This window comes from Lepeophtheirus salmonis, chromosome 4, assembly GCF_016086655.4.
Source record: "Lepeophtheirus salmonis chromosome 4, UVic_Lsal_1.4, whole genome shotgun sequence".
Taxonomy (NCBI): domain Eukaryota; kingdom Metazoa; phylum Arthropoda; class Copepoda; order Siphonostomatoida; family Caligidae; genus Lepeophtheirus; species Lepeophtheirus salmonis.
This window is the reverse complement of record NC_052134.2, coordinates 44,623,670-44,644,022: the sequence shown is the minus strand read 5'-3', so window position 1 is coordinate 44,644,022 and position 20,353 is coordinate 44,623,670. Positions and strand designations below refer to the sequence as shown.

The 20,353-nt window shown below is 30.6% G+C and overlaps 2 protein-coding genes across 3 annotated transcripts in view; one reads left to right on the top strand and one right to left on the bottom strand.

The window, feature by feature from the left end:
* LOC121116046 (rabankyrin-5) overlaps nucleotides 1-20,353 on the top strand; it is an 88,918-nt gene that overhangs the window by 47,450 nt on the left and 21,115 nt on the right. The window lies entirely within an intron of this gene.
* LOC121116047 (uncharacterized) lies at nucleotides 1,048-20,277 on the bottom strand. The gene is made up of 3 exons (XM_040710244.2): nucleotides 19,767-20,277; nucleotides 8,375-8,560; nucleotides 1,048-1,371 (listed from the first exon to the last, which is right to left on the bottom strand). Exons 1-3 carry the CDS (start codon nucleotides 19,822-19,824, stop codon nucleotides 1,085-1,087), a joined length of 531 nt encoding a protein of 176 aa, XP_040566178.1. The 5' UTR covers nucleotides 19,825-20,277; the 3' UTR covers nucleotides 1,048-1,084.

Sequence of the window (20,353 nt, the reverse complement as noted above, 5' to 3'; positions counted from 1 at the left end):
TTGACAGTAAAACCCTAGGTGCTACATAAAGTTGTACATAAAATGACTAGATTAACTGAGCACCCTTAGGTACCTTGCCACTTTATGAATAAAAAAAGTAGCCCATGTTCAGTCATGGAATTTTATATATCTGGAATTAGGAAAGGGATATTTTTAGTGATTGAACGATTAAAAAAAATACCGATGCCGATGCGATTTTAGTAAAGATTATCAATTATTTAATTTTTTTCAAAATCCATAACCATTCTCATAAAATTCATTTTTTCCTTAAATAAATTTAAAACCCCAGCTATTCTCATAAAATTTAAAAAAAAATTGAGAAAAATTTTCAAAATCCCCAGCTGTTTTAAAAAAAAATTCAAATTCTAATATAAAACTTTCTTGAAAGAAGTAAAAACCCATAATTTTTTTTTGGTAGCGGGCTATTTTTTTCTTCATAACTTAGATAAGTAATAAATAGTAAAATACCAGGAATAAATAAGAATTGCAATAACAAATTAAACATTATATTCCCGATGCTGATTCTGATTCCATAAAAGATACCCGATTCTCTTACTCCCGATTCTTATTAATCATTCCATCACTAGTAATTTTCCTTCTCCCAAATGATTCGTTTTTTTTATTTTGTATATACATATCAGAGTAAAATAAGGCTCAAATATATTGTGATTTTAACATTTTTTTAAATGCCAAACTACAAATTTCAGCAAAGTTTGGTCTTCCTCATATTTTTTGGCTATAATTTTTTATCTTAACTATTATTTTTCATTTTTTCAAACTAAAAACTCACTCCTTATGACAGATATAGTTTAATATGTTTATTCCCAAAGAATTGCCATGCAAAAATGTATATAAATACAGATTATGCATTAAGAAGTGTAAAAGTATATATCAGAAGAAGGATTTATGACTCAAATGGGAAAAAATAGGAAAACTTGAATTATGTTGAATTCAGTGTAGTGTCATCTAAATACATACAATTTCTAATAAATAAATATGCAAAAGTTTGAAGGAATCAATCTAATAAGAAACACATGACAAGCGAAATTTGCAGATTCAGCTACTAACATATATAAGTATATTATTATAAAATGATACAGAAAGCGTAAAGTAAATACAACAAAATCCACTCGTTTAGTAGATAACTTCTTTTTGGAGAGGCAGCATGATTAATATTCCAGTTACAAAGATCTGATGAGCAGAAACAGTACTCTGTGTCCCCACTTTGACTCCTATAAGATCCGGAATTGATACATCCCTCAGTATATGCCTCGGAAGCAACAACAGTTTGTTGCTTCCATTTTCCTCTGACAAGTTGTTGGTATGAATAGTCTTGTTTTGCACAGCCTCGCGTCATGACAGATACAGTTTCTAAAGTACAAAATATACATGGATATAATAAATTTACTATGATTACATTGTATACAATATATTAATTATTATTATTAGCAAGTAATGAAGTATTTTAAATTATATATGAAGGACACTTTAGAGAAATATTCCAACACTCACAAACACTTCCTCGGTCGAGTAACTGTCAAAAACGCTCACCCGAGTTGGTGAGCGGTTTTTTTATGTGTCCTAAATGGATTTGGAAATGAAAAACACTTGCTTAACTTTATCAAGTAATAAATGACTTCAAAACTATATGTGAAGGATATGTTAGTAAAAGACTTTTAACACGTGCAAATACTTCCTCGACCGAGCAACTGTCAAAAAACACTCGCCCCAGTTGGTTAGTGTTTTTTTCATTTGTTGTATATTGCCTGTGAAATAGCAAACTTTATCAATTTATTAAAATTTGCGGGTACAATAACATCTGTATCAAAATGTTCAATTGAAAGCAGCCCATCTTTTTTAAAAACGAAGGTCAAAATTTTTGCGCAGAGTCTGCTTACTTGCTCTAATAATAGGGTAATATATTATCATCTGGGCGAGTAGATTTCAAATATCACTCACCAAAATGTACGAGTTTCCAAATTAATCTGCCAGGTTCACTCTACGGGTGAATCGAAATGTATTAGTCGTCTTATAGGGACAATATTTACTAAATTACGGTCTCATAGGTAAACAGTAACGTCATCATAAGTTAATTTCGACTATCAAGGATCTAATGCTTTTAAGAATAATAGATATATACTTCAAATATGATTAAATAACGAATAATGTAAAGACTATTTTGTGGTTTTACTGAAGGAAATCAATTGGTAAGCGGACGCAGGTACTTTACTGAATATAATATTGACAAAAATAATGCCGTCTAGAAGGGACTTTAAAATTTGTATATGTAGAATGACCAAAATTCTTTAAAGGTGTTGTTATTGCATGATTTCATGAGAGCTGTTGCAAGGTGAATTTATGCTATGCCTTTGGTAATTATGTAAGATTTTCAAGTCTATGTATAGATATATGTATCATTCCTTGATAAACTGATTTGACTATAATTTGACATGTGGTATCATTGAAACCAAATATATATCAAATCTGTTTTCTCTTGAAAATTTCTCGTGGAATTACCCATAGATATATATTTATATGAAAAAGTTTCACATTGCAACTTTTGGCATGAAATCACGTTCATCTTTATCATCAACTAACAACTTTGACTGTCAAAACGGTGAGAGAAAATATGAAAAAAAAATATATGTTTTTTAGTCTTGTGTATTTTTCCTTTTATTCATATTGAGAGATTATGCATTTAATTGATAATTTTAACCATATAAAAATCAACGACTGATTATAAAATGACACTATTCTAAACAAAGGTAATTGATTTTTTTTTAAATATAAATTATATAGTATGTAATACTATTTTGAGCTCTTAATACGTAGAATCAGCTGTTTAAATAATACAAGAGTCATCCAACGAAAATACCTGCAAGGAAATTACATTGTATCTGAAAAGAAGCTAGTCGTGAACTGCGTCCTTAAGATATTTAAATATATGTATCTATGGGATATGAAGAACCGAATCGATGCACCCCTACTTCAAACTCTTCTCCTTTCTTATCTTTTTTGTTCTTGATAAAAAGAAAAAGAGAAAATATTTGATGATGATAGCCTTGGGAAGTTTCAACGAACCGTGTTTCAATAATAAAATCTTATTAATAAATGGATAATTTTAATCGAAGGATAAAATTTGAAGGTTGCTATTACACATTATGATAAATGAAATTATACATATATTATTACTAGTGTTGGGTTATGGTCTGAAAATCCTAGACCGGTCTGAGTTATCATTTTAATTCATTTGGTCCAAATTCACTCTGTACTGGTCTCATACTAAAATTCGATCTAAAAATATATATATCAGTACAGATCTGGCCTCATATAATATTTTTTTAAGCAACCTTATTTGAAAAAAAAGGAGGAAATTTCGGTCTACACTAATAAATTTTGATCTGGAACGAAATATTGACTCAGATTAAAATTAAAAAATCCGGATTATTTTTTGCATAGGTATTCTTCGTATAGCCAAAAACAATATTTATTCTAGAAGTTATTTTGCCAAATATTTACATCCTTGATTTTCAGACGTGTTGACCTTCAGACACTTAAAATCCTAGACCTATATAAAACATAACATTGAAGCTCTAAATTTTACGCGAGTCCATATTTCTATATAGAATGTAATAGAAATTTGAAACATTATTCAAAATATCTTACACTAAATTTGCAATGAAAATAACTATTCTACCGCCTCTAAACATAGAAAAATATAATGAAGTCTTTGACAATTGGAACAAAGATTCACAATAATATTTATAGTAATATAAAAAATAAAGTATGCAAAAATTAGATGCAAGGTAAGAAGATGTCACATATTTGACTCCTCATTGTTAAAGGATTTAAATCGAAACGAGTCTCTACACTAAAATTCTATATATGAAACCTTTTCGAATAGAAATAAAAAGCGGGATTTTCTTTCTCCAATAGTTTGATGGAGAAATACATAGAATAGTATAGATTGCTTGAGGGGTTTAGTGTCGCACAAGATCACGTCAACTTTTTCATACCCCTGCTGTATCATATTCTTAAAGCTAGAGTTGACATGCTTCTAATGAAAAAACTACTTTTAATAATTAGAGAAGGAAAAAAACCCAAAAACAGTTGATGCGTGTGCTCATTCTTCTTTTTTGTTCATTATTTAATAGGTCGTTCTGTTGTTCACTTCTCTCTCTTAAGCATGTATCATTGCCCCCTTTTAGTGTGAACTTTTTTATAAATGCATATTAAAATAAATCTATGAGAATTTAAATGCAATTATAATATTTTTTATGCACTAACGCTATTTTAAATGTAGAAGGTTCTCTGTTTTATAGCAGTAATTCCTTTCCCCCCCAAATCAACAGCAGGCACCTGATATTAATATTAATTCAGTTGTACCCTTTTTCTTGTGATCTTTTTTTCCTTACAAACATGACAACTCTACTTATGCCTATATAATATTTGAAAACCAAGATTTTTTTATTGATTATTATAAAATATATTTGTCCTGAGAACAGCTAACGCCATTTTGAGTCGATAACAATCTCCGCAAGAAAATCTTCGTCACTCTATTTATTATCTATGATAAATAATACATTTAGTAATAGACTATAACCTTATTTACTCTTTTTTAAATTGAGTTTTTCTCTAGAGGCAAGACAAAAAAAAAAAAAAATTATTATTTTTCCAATATTTTCAATCCCCTTATGATTTGTTTTGAGGGAATTAATATAATTGCATTATTTTTTGTTCATTTATTCAAATTGAAAAGTAATGCTTCATTATTCAATAAGAAGGTTCTCGTGTGGAGTGGTTCTTAACTTTTTTTTAATCTACATTACCTATAATTAATCATGAAAAACCTGTGTAAAATGGGCATTTAAAAAAAAGAAACCGAAAATCAACCATTTGAAAAATGTTTTGGAAGAGAGAAATAATAATCCTCATCACATTTCTTAAATCAGCTGCAACTAGCTATGGATGGAGAAAAGGATATAAACAAGGACATTTGATAGAATTACTTCGATGTAAATCCCCAATTCTTTTTTTGAGTCCTAAAAGGACTCACAATAATAACTCTGCAACAAATCCTTAAGGTTACTTTCATGAGCACACACGAATTTTCAATCCGGTTTGAATTATAATTAAGTCTATTTAGGAAATGATGTTCACTAGTCAGGAATTAAATAATGATGACAACTGCTAAGGAAAAGAAAATTCATTCTTCTGATACCAATTCCAAAAAAACTAAAATCTAAAAAATACAACCGATTTGAATCACTGCCTATAATATTCAGAATCTCAGTCAAACCATTCTCATTTGCTGTTTTAGAGGGGATATCGAGGCATTTACTCTGGGTATGATACTCTAAAAAATTAGGAACTCCGTTTGAAAAAATCAACATACAAACCTTGATTCGAAATTACTTATAATAAAAAATATCTTTTTTTTTAGTATAAAAAAATAATATTAAAAAAGATCCCCATACATTTTTTATTGTGGAAGAATTCTTGCTCACGTTAAAATCTGCTTTGACCATTTCCCCACTTACTTCTGATTTTATTTCAGTCTCTGTCATGACAAAGACAATTTTGATTCAGTTATTTATTAGTGTTGATTTTTGGTATGGAAATCCGTAACCGGTCTTATATCTTTATAATTTTAGCTAATTCGGTAAAAATTTCCGTCTGGACCGGTCTCATATGAAACTTTGTTCTACAAATAGAAAAACTGGGGTTGTTCCGATTTCACCTTATTTTGTTTTTAAAAGTAATCGAAGGTAGAAAAATATAATGTTTTTGGAAGAATTAAACTTATTTTTATAAATAATAGATTAGAAGTCGAGACATAATAACCTGTATATTACAAAAATACGTAACATAGTTCTGACGAAATATATCTCTTACTAGTTAGAAAGGAATAAAATTTAATCAGTTGCAGTGATAGGAATTATATGCTCGAAAATCATTAAGCTTTATATTTTATTAACATGCAATCTATTTTGGTTATAAGTCAGAAGTATTATTGGCGTACCTTAAATAGTTAAATAAGAAAGAATAATTACATCAATATTCCCCCTACTAAAATGACTTATTCAAATTCAATTGTTATAGAATTGCACGTTCAAAATGACTATCTAATTAGACGTTTGTGGAGACAATTCTTATAAATTTCAATATTAATCTGATCTTTTACTGGGAGCACCGGGAAAGTCTTTACACTGCGTTTTTGCTACATTAATCAAGGTTATTGTGAATGCGGTAAAATTCTTCCGGTCTAATACTAAAAATAGACAAAAATGAAATAAAAAGAACTAGATATTCCCCAGGTTAATAGAAATACAAGGTTATACCATAACGCATGTACGTCTGATGTTTGACTTCCATCAAGCTTTTAATATTGACGCCATAGTATTTGTTCAAAATCTATATTTCTTCCCCAGCAGCCAGTACTATATATCAAATTGAAAATTATTGCAATAGTGACGTCATAGGTTATGAGTGGTTACGTGTTTTGTCAAAATCTGCCTGTCTCGCCCAACATTCTGTACAATGCATCCGATTGATAATTCTTGCAAGCCCGATTAAATGATGGTCTAAACATGTATTCATATTAACCTGGGATCTACCCAAGTGTCTTAGAAGGCGAAAATATGCCAACCGAAGGTGACCAACGAATTTCGGTCCGTGCACTTTTGGACGCTGACAAGAAACCAATGGAGATTGCAAAGCAGTCGGGGATCTCCAGGCCAATTGTCTATGCTGTTATGAAGCCAGAGACAGTGGACAGGAAGCTTGGATAGGGTAGGAAAAGGCTCTGTTGAATGACTTCAAGAAGGCCAAGGCCAGTTGGGTTGGGTTTTTCAGTGATGAGAAGACATTGACAGTGGACCCCGTGCGAAACTGCCAAAATGACAGATATTTGTCCTTTGGGGAGGTCACCTGGAAGCCATCATTGCTGCCAAGGGGGGATACATCGAGGTTTCTGGTGGGCAGGACATCATATTGGTTATTTTTATTTTATTAACATATCCTATTACAATTGGTTGCTGAAATACATCTTGATAAAGTTCCCGCTCCCGGTATGAGATGTAATCAGATAAAGAAAGAAATAGGGGTGGGGAATGTTGAGTGGACGGTCAATTTTTGTTGCCAGGGATTGCTTAATTCACAGATTAAGACTTAAATGAATGAATTAATTACTTTGTTAGGATTTATGTACTTCTTAAAAAGAATGCTACACAAAGTTTGCTTCCCTGGTCATTACTCATTAGTACAACAAGTTCAAGATAAGATTTATACATTAGACATTACCAAGGCTTGTCGAGTTTTTATTTAATAAAAATTGCTCTCTTTTGTCTTTTAAACGGTCATCTTTTATTATGACAATCAAGTATGGTTTTTTTAAAGCTGAATTAGCAACACACACTAAGGGATTATAAGAATATCTTGTTTATAGAAATTGACGGTAATTCGTATAAGAATACAAATGAAATCTAAACTCAATTTTGTGAAAAACCATTTTAGCTTGATTTTGTGGTGACACGTCACAATAAACTCATATCTTTATTTATGTACATAAAAAAAAAAAAAAACATTACATATAAATGATGTCATGAGTTGTATTAGCGTGACACAAATTGCAAATGATGTATACTTATCAAACTAAATGTTTGACTAAATTCAATGTAGTTTTAAAGTGTGTTTTTCTCTCTGGTGTCGTTGTTTTTTGATTAATTATGATAGATGATGTGTAGTTATCTTTGAATTAATATTATTTACATAGATATATCACTATTTATGTTTCTATTATCACTACTATTAGTGGGTAGGCTAAATAGATACAACTATGTACTAAGTAGTAAATAAGTATGGAGATGATTAATAGTTTTGAAAAGGATTAAACTTAATATTTTTTCATAATGGAGATAAAGACGATTATAATGGTAAAGCTGTTGTGGGGAGAGTAGAATTATATATTCATTTGACATTCTTCTTATATTTAAAAAAAGTATTTTATTACGTTGAATCAAAGAATACTTTGAACGCCACTCTTGAGTCTCTTTTATCTTTTTTTGGACCCACTTAGGGCTTATTTTTTAAAAGTTAAGGTGGATTAGCACATATATCATGCGTTTACCGCGTCTCATTTTTTTTCAAAAAATTTCAAATATTGAATTTAATTTTTGTAATTTTTTGAAAAAAAAAAAAATTATTTACGAATTGCTGTTGAATTTTGAATTATTTTTTTTTCCAAAAAATTTAATATATAAAATTTAATTTTTCAATTTTCTCCCAAAAAAATGTGGGAATAAATTTCTGCATGATTATTTAATGTATCTAGAATTCCAGGGTTAAGTATAATAGTAATATTTTTAGTACAAACCTGTCTGTGTATGTAGACGGAATGTCTTGGTTTCACAAAATGTGGACAAGGGGCAGTCAATGATGTAATCATCAGTTCCATTAAATCTTGAGCAAAGTTTGGCACTAACATTTAATCGTTTCGATGGCTTCTTCACCGTACAAAAATAACATTTTAGTCCATTTGTTGAAGCAATCATCATCATCACTAGAAAAAAGCGAGACCAATAAGTTTTATTACATGATATATACATATGTTTGAAAGCTTTGAACATAATCGTATAATAGAACCGAATGTAAAACACTAGTTTACTACATAAGTAAAAAAGAAAACACTTTACTCCTTTTCCAATACTACTTAAAAGAAAATACTTCATCAAAAAAGGGATGTGTAAAAAGTTTTAGGCCTTTCCATAGAGCTTAACTTTAGAACAATCTATCCATTATGGGTAGCTAAATCATAGTTAAAAGAACGAAAAATTAATAACTAGTAATACAAGGTATGTTAACACAAAAACAATCTGAAACAATATTCAAGAAAAACAGAGATGCGCTATATATTTTTTTAATTCATTTGATCAACCAACACAATATAGCATTGCCATATTATTCCAGCTTTATATCATCGGATGTTGAATGGGGCATAAGAACTGTTTACTTATATTAGTTTGTAAACAAAGCGACAGAGGGACGCGGTTTTGCTCTACAATTCATATGACTCCCTTAATGATGATATTACATATTTAATATAAAATATACGAGGTTGGTCTGAAAAATTACAGACCTCAACGTGAAGATTTCAACACTCGTAAATAAAAGCAAGTAACATCTAAAGGACTCTTTAATCACATTTATCTAGCATCTGTTGACATTTAGGAACCAACTTTTCAGGCATTTTAGACGCGCAGTTGTTATGTGTTTGTCGTTTGAGGGAGTTGATGAGAGTGTTTTTGAGAAAATGGAGTAAATTAAATATCGATCTGTTATTAAATATTTGTTTTTAAATTGATTCAAAAAATAGATGTCATATGAAGGCTTGTTGTGTTAAAATTTGACACGTCTGAGTCAATCCAACTCGGAGTAATTGAGCTAAAAACAATAAAGTTTCTGGTGAATAATTATTTTGCAGAGAAAAACGCCGAGTACTATTTGAATGGATAACAGGGTTGGAAAATATGAAAATTTTTAAGTTCAAATACCCTAAGCTTATATTACTCATAAATACATTAATGAATAGTTTGTAGTTTAAATTAACAATGTTGTAATTGAATAAGATATTATGAGGCGTACAAGTTGTAATTTGTAACTTGTTCGTAAATCACAACTTGTACACGACATATACAATATGATACGGATATTGGTTTTAAGTGGGCATTTATGGAAGTTTAGAATTATTTATTAGTATATAATTAATTCCATAAGGTGTATTATTTCTTTTATAGGGACATATTTAATCGGTCTCTTAATATGCAACTTAAGTGGGGTCTATAGTATATAACTGCTCCAATAAATAATAATAATTCCTCGGATATTTTAGATATAGTCTCTCAACCTCTCTTTCTATATTTGAGTAGTATTGTCTAGATTCTTATTTAGGACGGAAAACTGCAGTACAGTTCAGTCTCTGTCCGGTACAGTTTAGTCCTACATATCATTTTTAAAAAGTTATAAAGTTCCATCCTACATGACTTTACTCAAATTTATTGTATCAAATATATTATTGACAGTCCTAACGACAAATGGGAATTATCTTAAAACTGTACTAGACCAAATAAATAACGACATACACAAAATTAATTTTGAATAGAAAAGAAATAGTAATAGTATTTTTATGTACATTGTCCATATACACATGAGAAGGATAGTAACAAGAGAAAATATTTTTTTGCATAATATTTAATAGTCGTCAAAACGTTATTTTCTATAATTTAATATACATACTTACTCCCTCAAATATACTATCAGTCAATATATTATTTTTAAGAGCCGCTTAATTCTTAAAATGTGTTAATTTTTGTGATAATGCCAGAACGTTGTATTGCCTTAACAATGACATGTTGAAACAGTTCATCCGGGTTATGAAAATACGGAGAATATATTATTTCACATAATTTCCCATCAAATCTCAAAGAGAGATAAATATTTAAAGGCCATTAAAAGAATGATTGCCTATTAGACTTATCCTTCAAATACCAAGAAACCTCTAAAGCTAAAATATGAAAATTAGGATTGTGTGGCCTCTTTGCACTATCAGAAAGGTTGTATATAGTAGTTTTATTTGTAAGCAATCTCTACAAATACATTTGGAAAAGAAAATCCTTTGAAAATTTAATTACCAATTCAAAAAGTAATCTATCTTGACTAGCTACTGTCACTACTCAGCAAATAGAAGTGGAATACTTAAGTATAATATCAAAGAGGAATGCAGATTTGTTAATTATTTCCGTAGCTAAACAATGATCCTTGCTGGGAAAATGCTCTCTGTATTCATGATCCATTTTGTCACAGAAACGACGAGGGATTATGTTTGGTAAAGTAATCAGTAGAAAAACTTTGATAAGAAAGATTTTACTACTGATCAAAAAAACATAACATATAAAAATGGAATGATACATTATAAATACTTTTTAGTATATGAGAGATAAGTATATATAGTTATTCAATAAAATATTTTCTTTTACTGTTAAGTTCCCAGTTCTCCCCTCTATTTGTATTTGTTACAAAGAACTATCGACGTTAATATTGGTGTCATTTATCGAAAAGCTTTTAAAATATCCAAATTTCGGAAAAAGGTATATGATTTATCAGGTGAGAGTAGTTATGTTTGTTATGACGATTGTTATTTTTGCTTTTCCATGCCTTGTTAGTGTATTTCATGTTATTGTTTAACATCTAATAAGCGTTGCTATACACATTTATTATTTTTTCATTAGATAAAAGGAAAAAGAACTCAATATCATACTATGATTTCATCGTTGTTTGAGGACCAAATATGTTTCTAGGAAATCTTATATACATACATTCGCGTATATTCAACTGAGATTGCTATTCATTACGTATTGAATTATAATAATTACTAATTATTTCTTTGAGTTGCCACAAATTTCATCATAATATATTATATTGATCGATCACACAACCTTTCCTACAAAAAGAAACAGAAAAAAGACTAAAATCAGTTAATAGTTAGCCAATTATAGGCCACTTCTTCCCAACTAAGTAAATATTATTCTACAATTATTGGGGATTGTTCACAGGTGAACAAGAGGTAATTCAAATACAACAAATCAGCATTCAGAATAGAGGAAAAGAAGTCGAATAATTAACAGCTCACAACAGAATAAACTGTATATGTTTTTGGTGGCGAAGTAATGCCGTGTTATAGATATTATTCATGCTTATAAACTCTCAACCTCGACTGTCAAAAGGGAAATAAAAACATATAATTCTATATTTTTTGAATATGACTATTGTTCATTATTATTAAGAGACTAATTATTAATTAACTATATACATTGAATTGATAATTTTATTTATATATGAATCAATGACTGAGTATAAAATGACACGAATTATATACGAATATTTTTGGTTTACATAAATTAATATATATCGAATGTTCCATTAAAATCTGAACGCATTGAATTTTAAACTTCAACAAGATATAATTTATTCATTAACAATTGAATGTCAACAAAGTTAGTACTATCTGTGTTCTCATAAACATTAATGTAGCCGCCCTTAGCGGCGATGATGGCTCTCAGGCTGCGTTCGAAGTCCTGAACCCACTGCGGATATATTTCTTAGTAATGGCTTCCCAATACTGACTGACAGAGGTTTTGAAGGCATCGAGGTTCGGATGACGGACACTGCAGGCCTTCCCTTCGACATTCACACAAAAAATTGGCATTAGGGTTGTATGGGGCCAATAGTGTCAAAAAAGAGTTCAAAAGACTAATTCAAAAGAGTTTTGTAACGGAGGAGATGCGTTTCTTTCATTGCTGATATTAAAGGCTTTTTCCATCCATTTATTCATAACTTTCTGGACAGTAACGGTGTGAAACCCCGAGATCTCTCGCATGTTCCCTCATGGACTGATTGTACTTATATTCAATCACTCAACCTTCATTAATTATTGAATTAATGCGTTCAAATTTCAATGGACCACCCGGTGGTTTGTTGTAAAAGAAAATATGAGCTAGAAAATTGTACTATATAGAACAAAGCATGAATAAATATTGCTTTTAATAACTTTATCCAATTTCTGACTAATTTTAATACTGTTGATTTTGATATCGTGACAAGACCAATCAATATATATGATTAATTATACAATCAGACCTGTTTTTACGGCTTTCAGTTTAAGCTTGTCACTGCACTAAAATTTCCAGTTTTCCTATTTAAAATGGTTGCAAATTTGTTGCAGGTTAATTGAGGTCCCCTACACTAAGCGATCACACTTCAGCTTCAATTGTTTGACCCCTTAATAATGGTTTGACTGTATACAAATCAAAATCATATCTAGTAACCTATTTGAGTTCATATTACATGGAGTCAACTGCTTTAAATCATACAAGAGTCAATTAATGATAGGAAAATACAATGTAGGGCAAATATTCTTAATATATTCAATTACAAATTATAAATTTGAATGTGAATGGAACAAAGAAACTTATGTGGAAGTGAGATATACGTTTGAGACTTGGGCAATGTTCAGGAATGATAATGATTACTACGACTGATATCTTTGAATTAAATGTAGGAATATTCTTGAATCACTTTATTTTAAGTTGAGGCTATTATGACAGTTTTTGATAGGCAACGATAATTTACCCTATCTTTGTTTATTTCAAAAAGCTAGTGCTGTGATTGAATTGGAAATTGTTCAAAAATGAAAATTAGAGATAGAGAGCAAATGAGAGATTAGGAAAATATTTTCAATTTGCAGAACATAAATACTCGTATTTATCTTATTATGCATGAATGGTGTCTCTCCTTATGTACGTACGATTTCTTCGAGTACATTTTTGTTGTATAATGTACATATCTTACAAATATCTTATTATTATGAATACTTGATTTATAGTTTTGCAATTTATTTATTTATATTATAAATACATGCATGGATGCTATTTATTCATGCCTCCTCTCCTTCTAAATATCATAGTTTCTTTTGCACCTACAATATGTACATGATTGATATCATCGATAATGCTCCGCCATTCACTATGGCTACTGTTTACCAATACGGAAACATAATTAGGACTTGGTCAACCATAGTAGAATGGAGTATAATTTGATTCCAAAGTCAGTGTTACAATTCCAGGCTTTTTTTGGGGGGATGGGGACCTTGGTTTTGGAATTTTTTTGAAGCAAAAATTCCAAAATTTTTAGAAAAAAAAATCCAAAGTTCAATTTCCAAAAAATTAAATTTTTTACAAACAAGTTTCAAAAAATATATTTCATGTATAAAATTTTTGGTTAAAATTTCAAAACTCCAAAGCTATTCACAGAAAAATAAATTTTTTGAAATTTTTTTGGAAAATTAAATCTTTCGGGAAAGAAATTAAATTAAATTTCAGATATTAAATTTTCTAGCTCACCCCATGGGTACGGCCCTATTTTCGCCTTTCATTTCTATGAACTCAGGCCTAAAGTATATTATCGCCTGTTTTTGTTCCTTATAATGTGTGTGTTGAGAAGTGCGTGGTTTTCATCATTAAATATTATGTGTTACAAAATCGGGACATAACCCTACTCTGATAGATAAAGACAGAATTCAAATCCATTAAATTTCATTTATTTCTAAGGATCAATATCGGGACTATACGTAATAAGATATTAACATATTTCATTCTTCCACTTAATGGTGAATGGCAGGGCGTCCGCAAGATTATATTTTGTAGGGTTTTTTTTCCTAAAAAGGCAATGCTATATAAAAAAATTGAAAAATTATGTTTCAAATTTGTAATTTTGTGGAAAAAAAAATTCAAAAATCATTAACGATTCACAAAAAATTTTAAAAATCCACATCTGTCCTCAAAAAAATAAATTCTTCGGAAAAAAATTTCAAATATTAAATTTTTTCCAAAACATTCGAAAAATCAACCGCCATTCCCAAAAAGTTGATTTTTGTAGAAAAAAAAATTCAAGTATTAAATTTTTATGGATTTTCCCCCCCAAAATCGACAGTTGTTCACAAAAAATTTAATGTTTGGGAAAAAACATTTACATATTATTTTTTTTGGAAAAATTTCAAAATCTATTTTCTCAGAAAATAAAATTTTTGAAAAAAAAATAATGAAGTGTTCAATTTTATGGAAATTTTTATATTGAGGGGGGGAGTTGAAGCCCCTCCAGCCCACCCCCTGCGGACGCCCCTAAATGGGAACCTACTTCAGTGTCATAACTCGAAAGAAGGATCGAAGTTATTAAATTTTACTCCTTGTCCTTTGCTCAGCAGGAGTTCAGACATTTTTTCGTGGAGGGGTATGGCATAGGACCTCCATTTATAATATATATATCTAGATATGAGTTATCTCAAAATTTGGATATTGTAATTTTAATTAAATCAAAGGACTACAGTTAACAGCTGACTCAATTCTGTCTCCAGTCCTTCACTTGTAGTTTTTGTACTCATTTAAAAGGAAAATTAGTCCCCTTTTCTTGAAGACACGGGATTTAATAATTGAATATGAAAAAGGGGTTATGTAAATTCAGTACATGCAGGGTCGAAAAAAAAGTTGTTATACAAATATTTATTCAATTTAAATTGGGTTTTTATGTACTGAATAATATTATATGAAATAGCGAGGGACAGCCTGTCAATATTAGAGCATAACACTATTTCAATTTAAAAGTATGATTAAAATGATATACTGATATGGTTTATCTTGATTAAATTTCTACGTTTCTTTATTTATTCTCCCTCTACTTTAAAAAAAAAAAATATACATAGGCTTTAGTTTGTATACTCGCCATTTAGGTGAACTCACCTTTCTCTAGATCTCCTTGTTCTTAAAAACTCGGACCTCAATGTCGAATTTCCATTCTACAAATAAGACAAGCTGGCTTTATTAATCCGTTCCTTGATTTTTAATGATGAATACCACTATAGTTGTAGAAAATATGACTCACTATATGTAAAAATAAAAGTAACGTAAAATGAACGCAGTAATCCTGATTATTTGAAGAATGTTTTGGAGGAGAGCAGCTTAGCTGTCATGACTTTCCATTAGATTAATCATGAGCAACTATGAGATGAAGGAAATACACTCAAATCCAACTCCTAGCAAGGACATAGGCTGAAATTACCCCGATGTCGATCCTCAATTATACTCTGAGTTCAACATGGACTTACTACTTATGTTGTGTCGGTCCTTATTTATCTAGTTTTTGGACCGGTCCTATCGCTCCTTAGGACTATCTATCAGTAAGACATTAAGACTGTATGTCCTTGTAATTTTTTATAAAAATATCGGTGGATTATTAAGCCAAATAAGATATATGAAATAGGATTATTGCTCATATCTAGCAAAAAATATGATTTTTTTCATTATTAAACGAACATATTATATTGTTACTTAGTTAGATCATTTATTCTATTTAAAACGGAGTAATTAAAAAAAGGAAAAATGCCCAATTTGACGTCACAAGAGATCAATTTTACCTTGTTCTTTAAGGGCAGACAAGTGGGGCTGGACTGGATAGGACCAGACTGGACTAGATCGGGGTCCTTGGTCCTAAATAAGGACCGGCACAACACTACTTACAACTTTATATCCTCTGTGTTACTCTTCATCTTTCACGCACTAGTTATTACTTTATACTGAGATGTTCTCTCTTCAAGAATCAAATAATAGTTTTGGCAAAGAATATAGATTGTTCAGGTTTCAACTACAAAAAGTATGTCGCTTTTCTGAGGTCATATTTAAAAAAAAACTATTTATATCACCACTAGCATACAGACTAAAGCTTCTACTGACATCATAAGAAATATTTGATGGCTCTTCTTGCCTCCATGGCGACTTATTCATAGTTTTTTGTTTACAATTTGTACATTAATCAAAGGCTTATAATCTAAGCTGTTCAAAAATAATGGGGACTTTAAAATTTAATCAATAACACCTATCCCAAACTGTCCAAAGGTATTATTACTTTTTTTACAGCCGATATCATACGTGTACACATGGGAAATTTTTACTCCTAAAGGCGAGACACTTATTAATTCAGAGACCCTCTTCATTTTGAGCAATGAATTGTTGAGGTTTGAATATTATAATGTGTAGAATTCTTAGAAATAAGGTGTCCATTATCAAGCACGTTACAGGGGTAACCACTATTCTATGATGTCAAAATTGCTAGAATTTTCAATTTATTGTATTGTACCGAATACTGGCCAGGAATAACAGATTTTGACAAAACAGGCAAGCACTCATCCACTATGACGTCAATATTAAAAGCGTGGTGGAAGTCAAACATATGTCGTACATGAGTTATGGTGTAACCTTATATTTCTATTAACTTTGCAAATATGTATATAATATGCAATAATTTTTGGTGAATTAATTGTGGCATAATCATAGCTCATTTTAATTCAACCAATCAACATTCAGAACATTGGTAAGGGGATAAGAAGCTGAAGCATCGACAGCTAACAACAGAATGTAGGCTACATTTTTTTGTTAATGAAGTAACACGTTGCCCTATTTGGATATGAACATTTTTTACTTGTTTTTTGTTTACTAATCTCTGGTTCTACACGCCCTCTTGCGGCGATTAATGTTTTTTTTTGCGTTATTCATTCTACAACCATTAAATTCAATTTGTACAGTAAATAAGTATAATATAATTTACCGCACCATTTTCTAATGAGGAAAGATAAAATACCTTTGCTTATTTATGTAAATAGGTACGGGGAAATATCTTCATCCTACTTTGGATATCTAATGATATCTGCATGCCGTTGTCAATGTTCCTCAACATGTGGGTGTTGCATAAGAGAGAGAAAAAAAAAGGTTTCCCTTTCTTTATTTGCTCTATTTATAGGCATATGTCATCAACAACGGACCAATAACAGTTTTTTTTGTAGATATAGGTACATATTAATATTATGTTATTACTCATAGAAAACATTGATCTCCAAAAAAAAAAAAAAAAAAAAACAGAAACCACTTCTTCATGTGAAAAGAGAAATTCCTGCACTTGCTTTTTTCTTAAAACATCACGTTGGAAGAATAGTATATTCACCCCTAATATATACATAACACATGGGCTGAAAAATCTCATCCATAACAAAGAAAACACGCTTTTTTTAATTCAAAGTTGGTTTTTTTTTTAAAACTATTATTATTTTATTTGTTTTAAAGAAGCAGAGACCCCATAACATTTATCAAGCTTTTGCCGATCTTAAGCAGTATTTTCCCCTACCAAGAGGCAATTAATTAATTAATTAAATCACAAAATTGTTTTTGATCCATTGTTTGGGAAATAACAAAATTAGGGTCGCACTTGGCACAATAAATCACAAACTACAGAACAAATTGTCATAATATTTTGACAGCTGTCTTTTGAAGGTTGGTATTAAACAAAAAATGAAGTGATTTTCAAAAAATTAAGAAAGTTGGGTAAGGATCGGTCTCATTTAAACTTCGGTATAGACGAATTTTATAGTTGAATTCGCTGGGTTAGAGCCAAATTGTCGTATTGAAATATTTACCATACAGAATGAAGCATAGAAACTCCATTTTTTCATCACGAATAAACGTGTTTCCCAATTTTGACAATGATATGGATCTGAGAAATTCATTTCAATCTGAATTTCTCTGTTTTTTAAGTATTCACATTCAATATTATACTTTTAGGATGATATAGAGGAAATAACACTATAATTTTCATTTTTGATTTAAGGCAATTCGGTCATCAACCCTCGAATTGTACATAACGTTAGTTGTGTTTTAAATTTGTGAACATCGACCTACAATTACGTCATATAAATTTAAATGTGTTATATACATCATATTTGAAATTACTCACAAATTAGGAGTGGGTAAAAAATAGTTTCATACATTGAGATCGAAAAATTGATTCATATATCGTACAATCATATTTCGGTGTACGAGCTAAGATCGGAGTCTGAATCGACCAATCAGTCCAAATCGCTATAGGAAAAAATATCTTAAGACTAGTGTTAGATCCGTCTTATCACTCTTTTTATATTCTTCAATCCCAGTTAGGAGTGAAGAAAATAAAAAGATAGCTATACAGGTTGTGTAGGTCAACTCCTGGGCCCCACCGTAAGTTAAATTTATCCGCCACTGCTTCCTTGAGCATCAAGGAGCCCTTCTAATATCCCAAAATACAGCCTGTTGCACAGGTTGTACAGGTGAAGTGTTTGGCCCCAGGAAGTTTAAACTCCACTGCCTCCGCGTTTCTAAGCACTAAGGAACCCTTCCTTAATACAAGTTACAACCTTGTGAACAACGTACTTCATATTTAGGATTAATCTGAAAATCAAGAGTATAACAAGATGAAATCCATGAAAATAAGTTTCTATCCTGTCATGTTTATTCATCATTCAATAGTTTTATCGTCCAAGTATAATATATAAATTGCACACGATGCAATATAATGACTCATAATCCTATTGCTTAGAATGGTGTTGCTTCAACATGATATTATCCACTAACGATTTTGTTTCGCAATTATAATGTACATAACGATTTTACCTTGCAATGATATCACCCCAACCTTTTTTGTCCGCAACCTTTTTACCGAAATCATTTTACTGAGCCCTAGAACGTATAATAATACGTTCTAGTTGCATACCCCCTACTTTTAACTTCAGGTATCTAGTCTAGCTTATGAATTATGATAAAACTTCAGCGACTCTTATGACGTAGTTAGTATTAACTACGTCATTTGACCTGTTGTAGTTTCTATAAAAGACCTTTAAGGACTGGTCCAAGGGGTAACAAATTATATTAGGACCTGACTGATAAGACTGCAGTTTCTTTAGGCCAATCTTACACTACTTAAGACAGGATTGGGGGAAGGGGGAAATCGGGTTTTGAACCGAGTCTCAGCACTAATAAATTTACCCAATAAAATAGGCAAGATGCAGCATACATATGATGGTGGTGGGTTGTAAAACAAAAAAAAAAAAGAGGAGGGAGAAGACTTCTCTAATGTCGGTCATTCCTGCGCGCTGTTAGATCGTTCCCTATATACTTCTTAAGTATGTTGTACATATTTCAATAATGGTTGTTGCCTACCTCCCTATCTCTTTCTCTCTGTAGAGACTTGACTACTTGGTTGTACATTGAAATATATAATATTTTATAGATGTGCGCTCAAATACATACATATATATTATTAAAAAAAGTAATATTAATATTGAGGTCAGTACGACGAACCTGTTGCCAAAAGTATATTCCAACCGTATAGACGTTGCAGTAGAGGACCCATCGTCATCTTCTTGCTCTCTCTTCCCTTTTCCTCATCCTTTGGGTGGTTTCTTATTATTTATAACTTAGTAATGTGTGCAGAAAATTCTATAAATGTTCCTTGTAGTCAGTCCTTGTGTCTTCTTACTCATTCACTCCTCACCGCCTTCTACTCTTTGGCATAATGAGTCCACATTTTCCTTCACATAAAATGTTTAATAATTTCTTCGCTATCTCCTTCCTTTTTATTTTTTCTTTCACTTTTTCCTTGAATAAAAGAGTCACCACCACACTCACTCCTCTTCGTATGTTCACCCTCTTCTGAGTGACCCGTGGGTGGGCCAAATACAATCACACTCACACTTAATAATGATTATTATTATTAATGTGCTAATTAGGAGAAGAGTCTTATACAAAATGTGATTTCTTGACTGTTTCCATGACTTGATTTAGTCTCACTTAGATATATTCTATTATTTACGCTAAGTGTATGTACTACAAATGTGCCTTCTCTTCTTTTAGGGCTGATGTCATGCGCGCCATTTATACTACACATA

Bases quoted from the DNA above. Each gene is read 5' to 3' on its own strand.
- LOC121116047 (XM_040710244.2), bottom strand. From the start codon at position 19,824: ATGACGATGGGTCCTCTACTGCAACGTCTATACGGTTGGAATATACTT. The intron at 8,561-19,766 runs GTTCGTCGTACT...GCTTTTTTCTAG, and splicing joins GAATATACTTTTGGCAACAG to TGATGATGATGATTGCTTCA. The intron at 1,372-8,374 runs GTTTGTACTAAA...TTTGTACTTTAG, and splicing joins CCGTCTACATACACAGACAG to AAACTGTATCTGTCATGACG.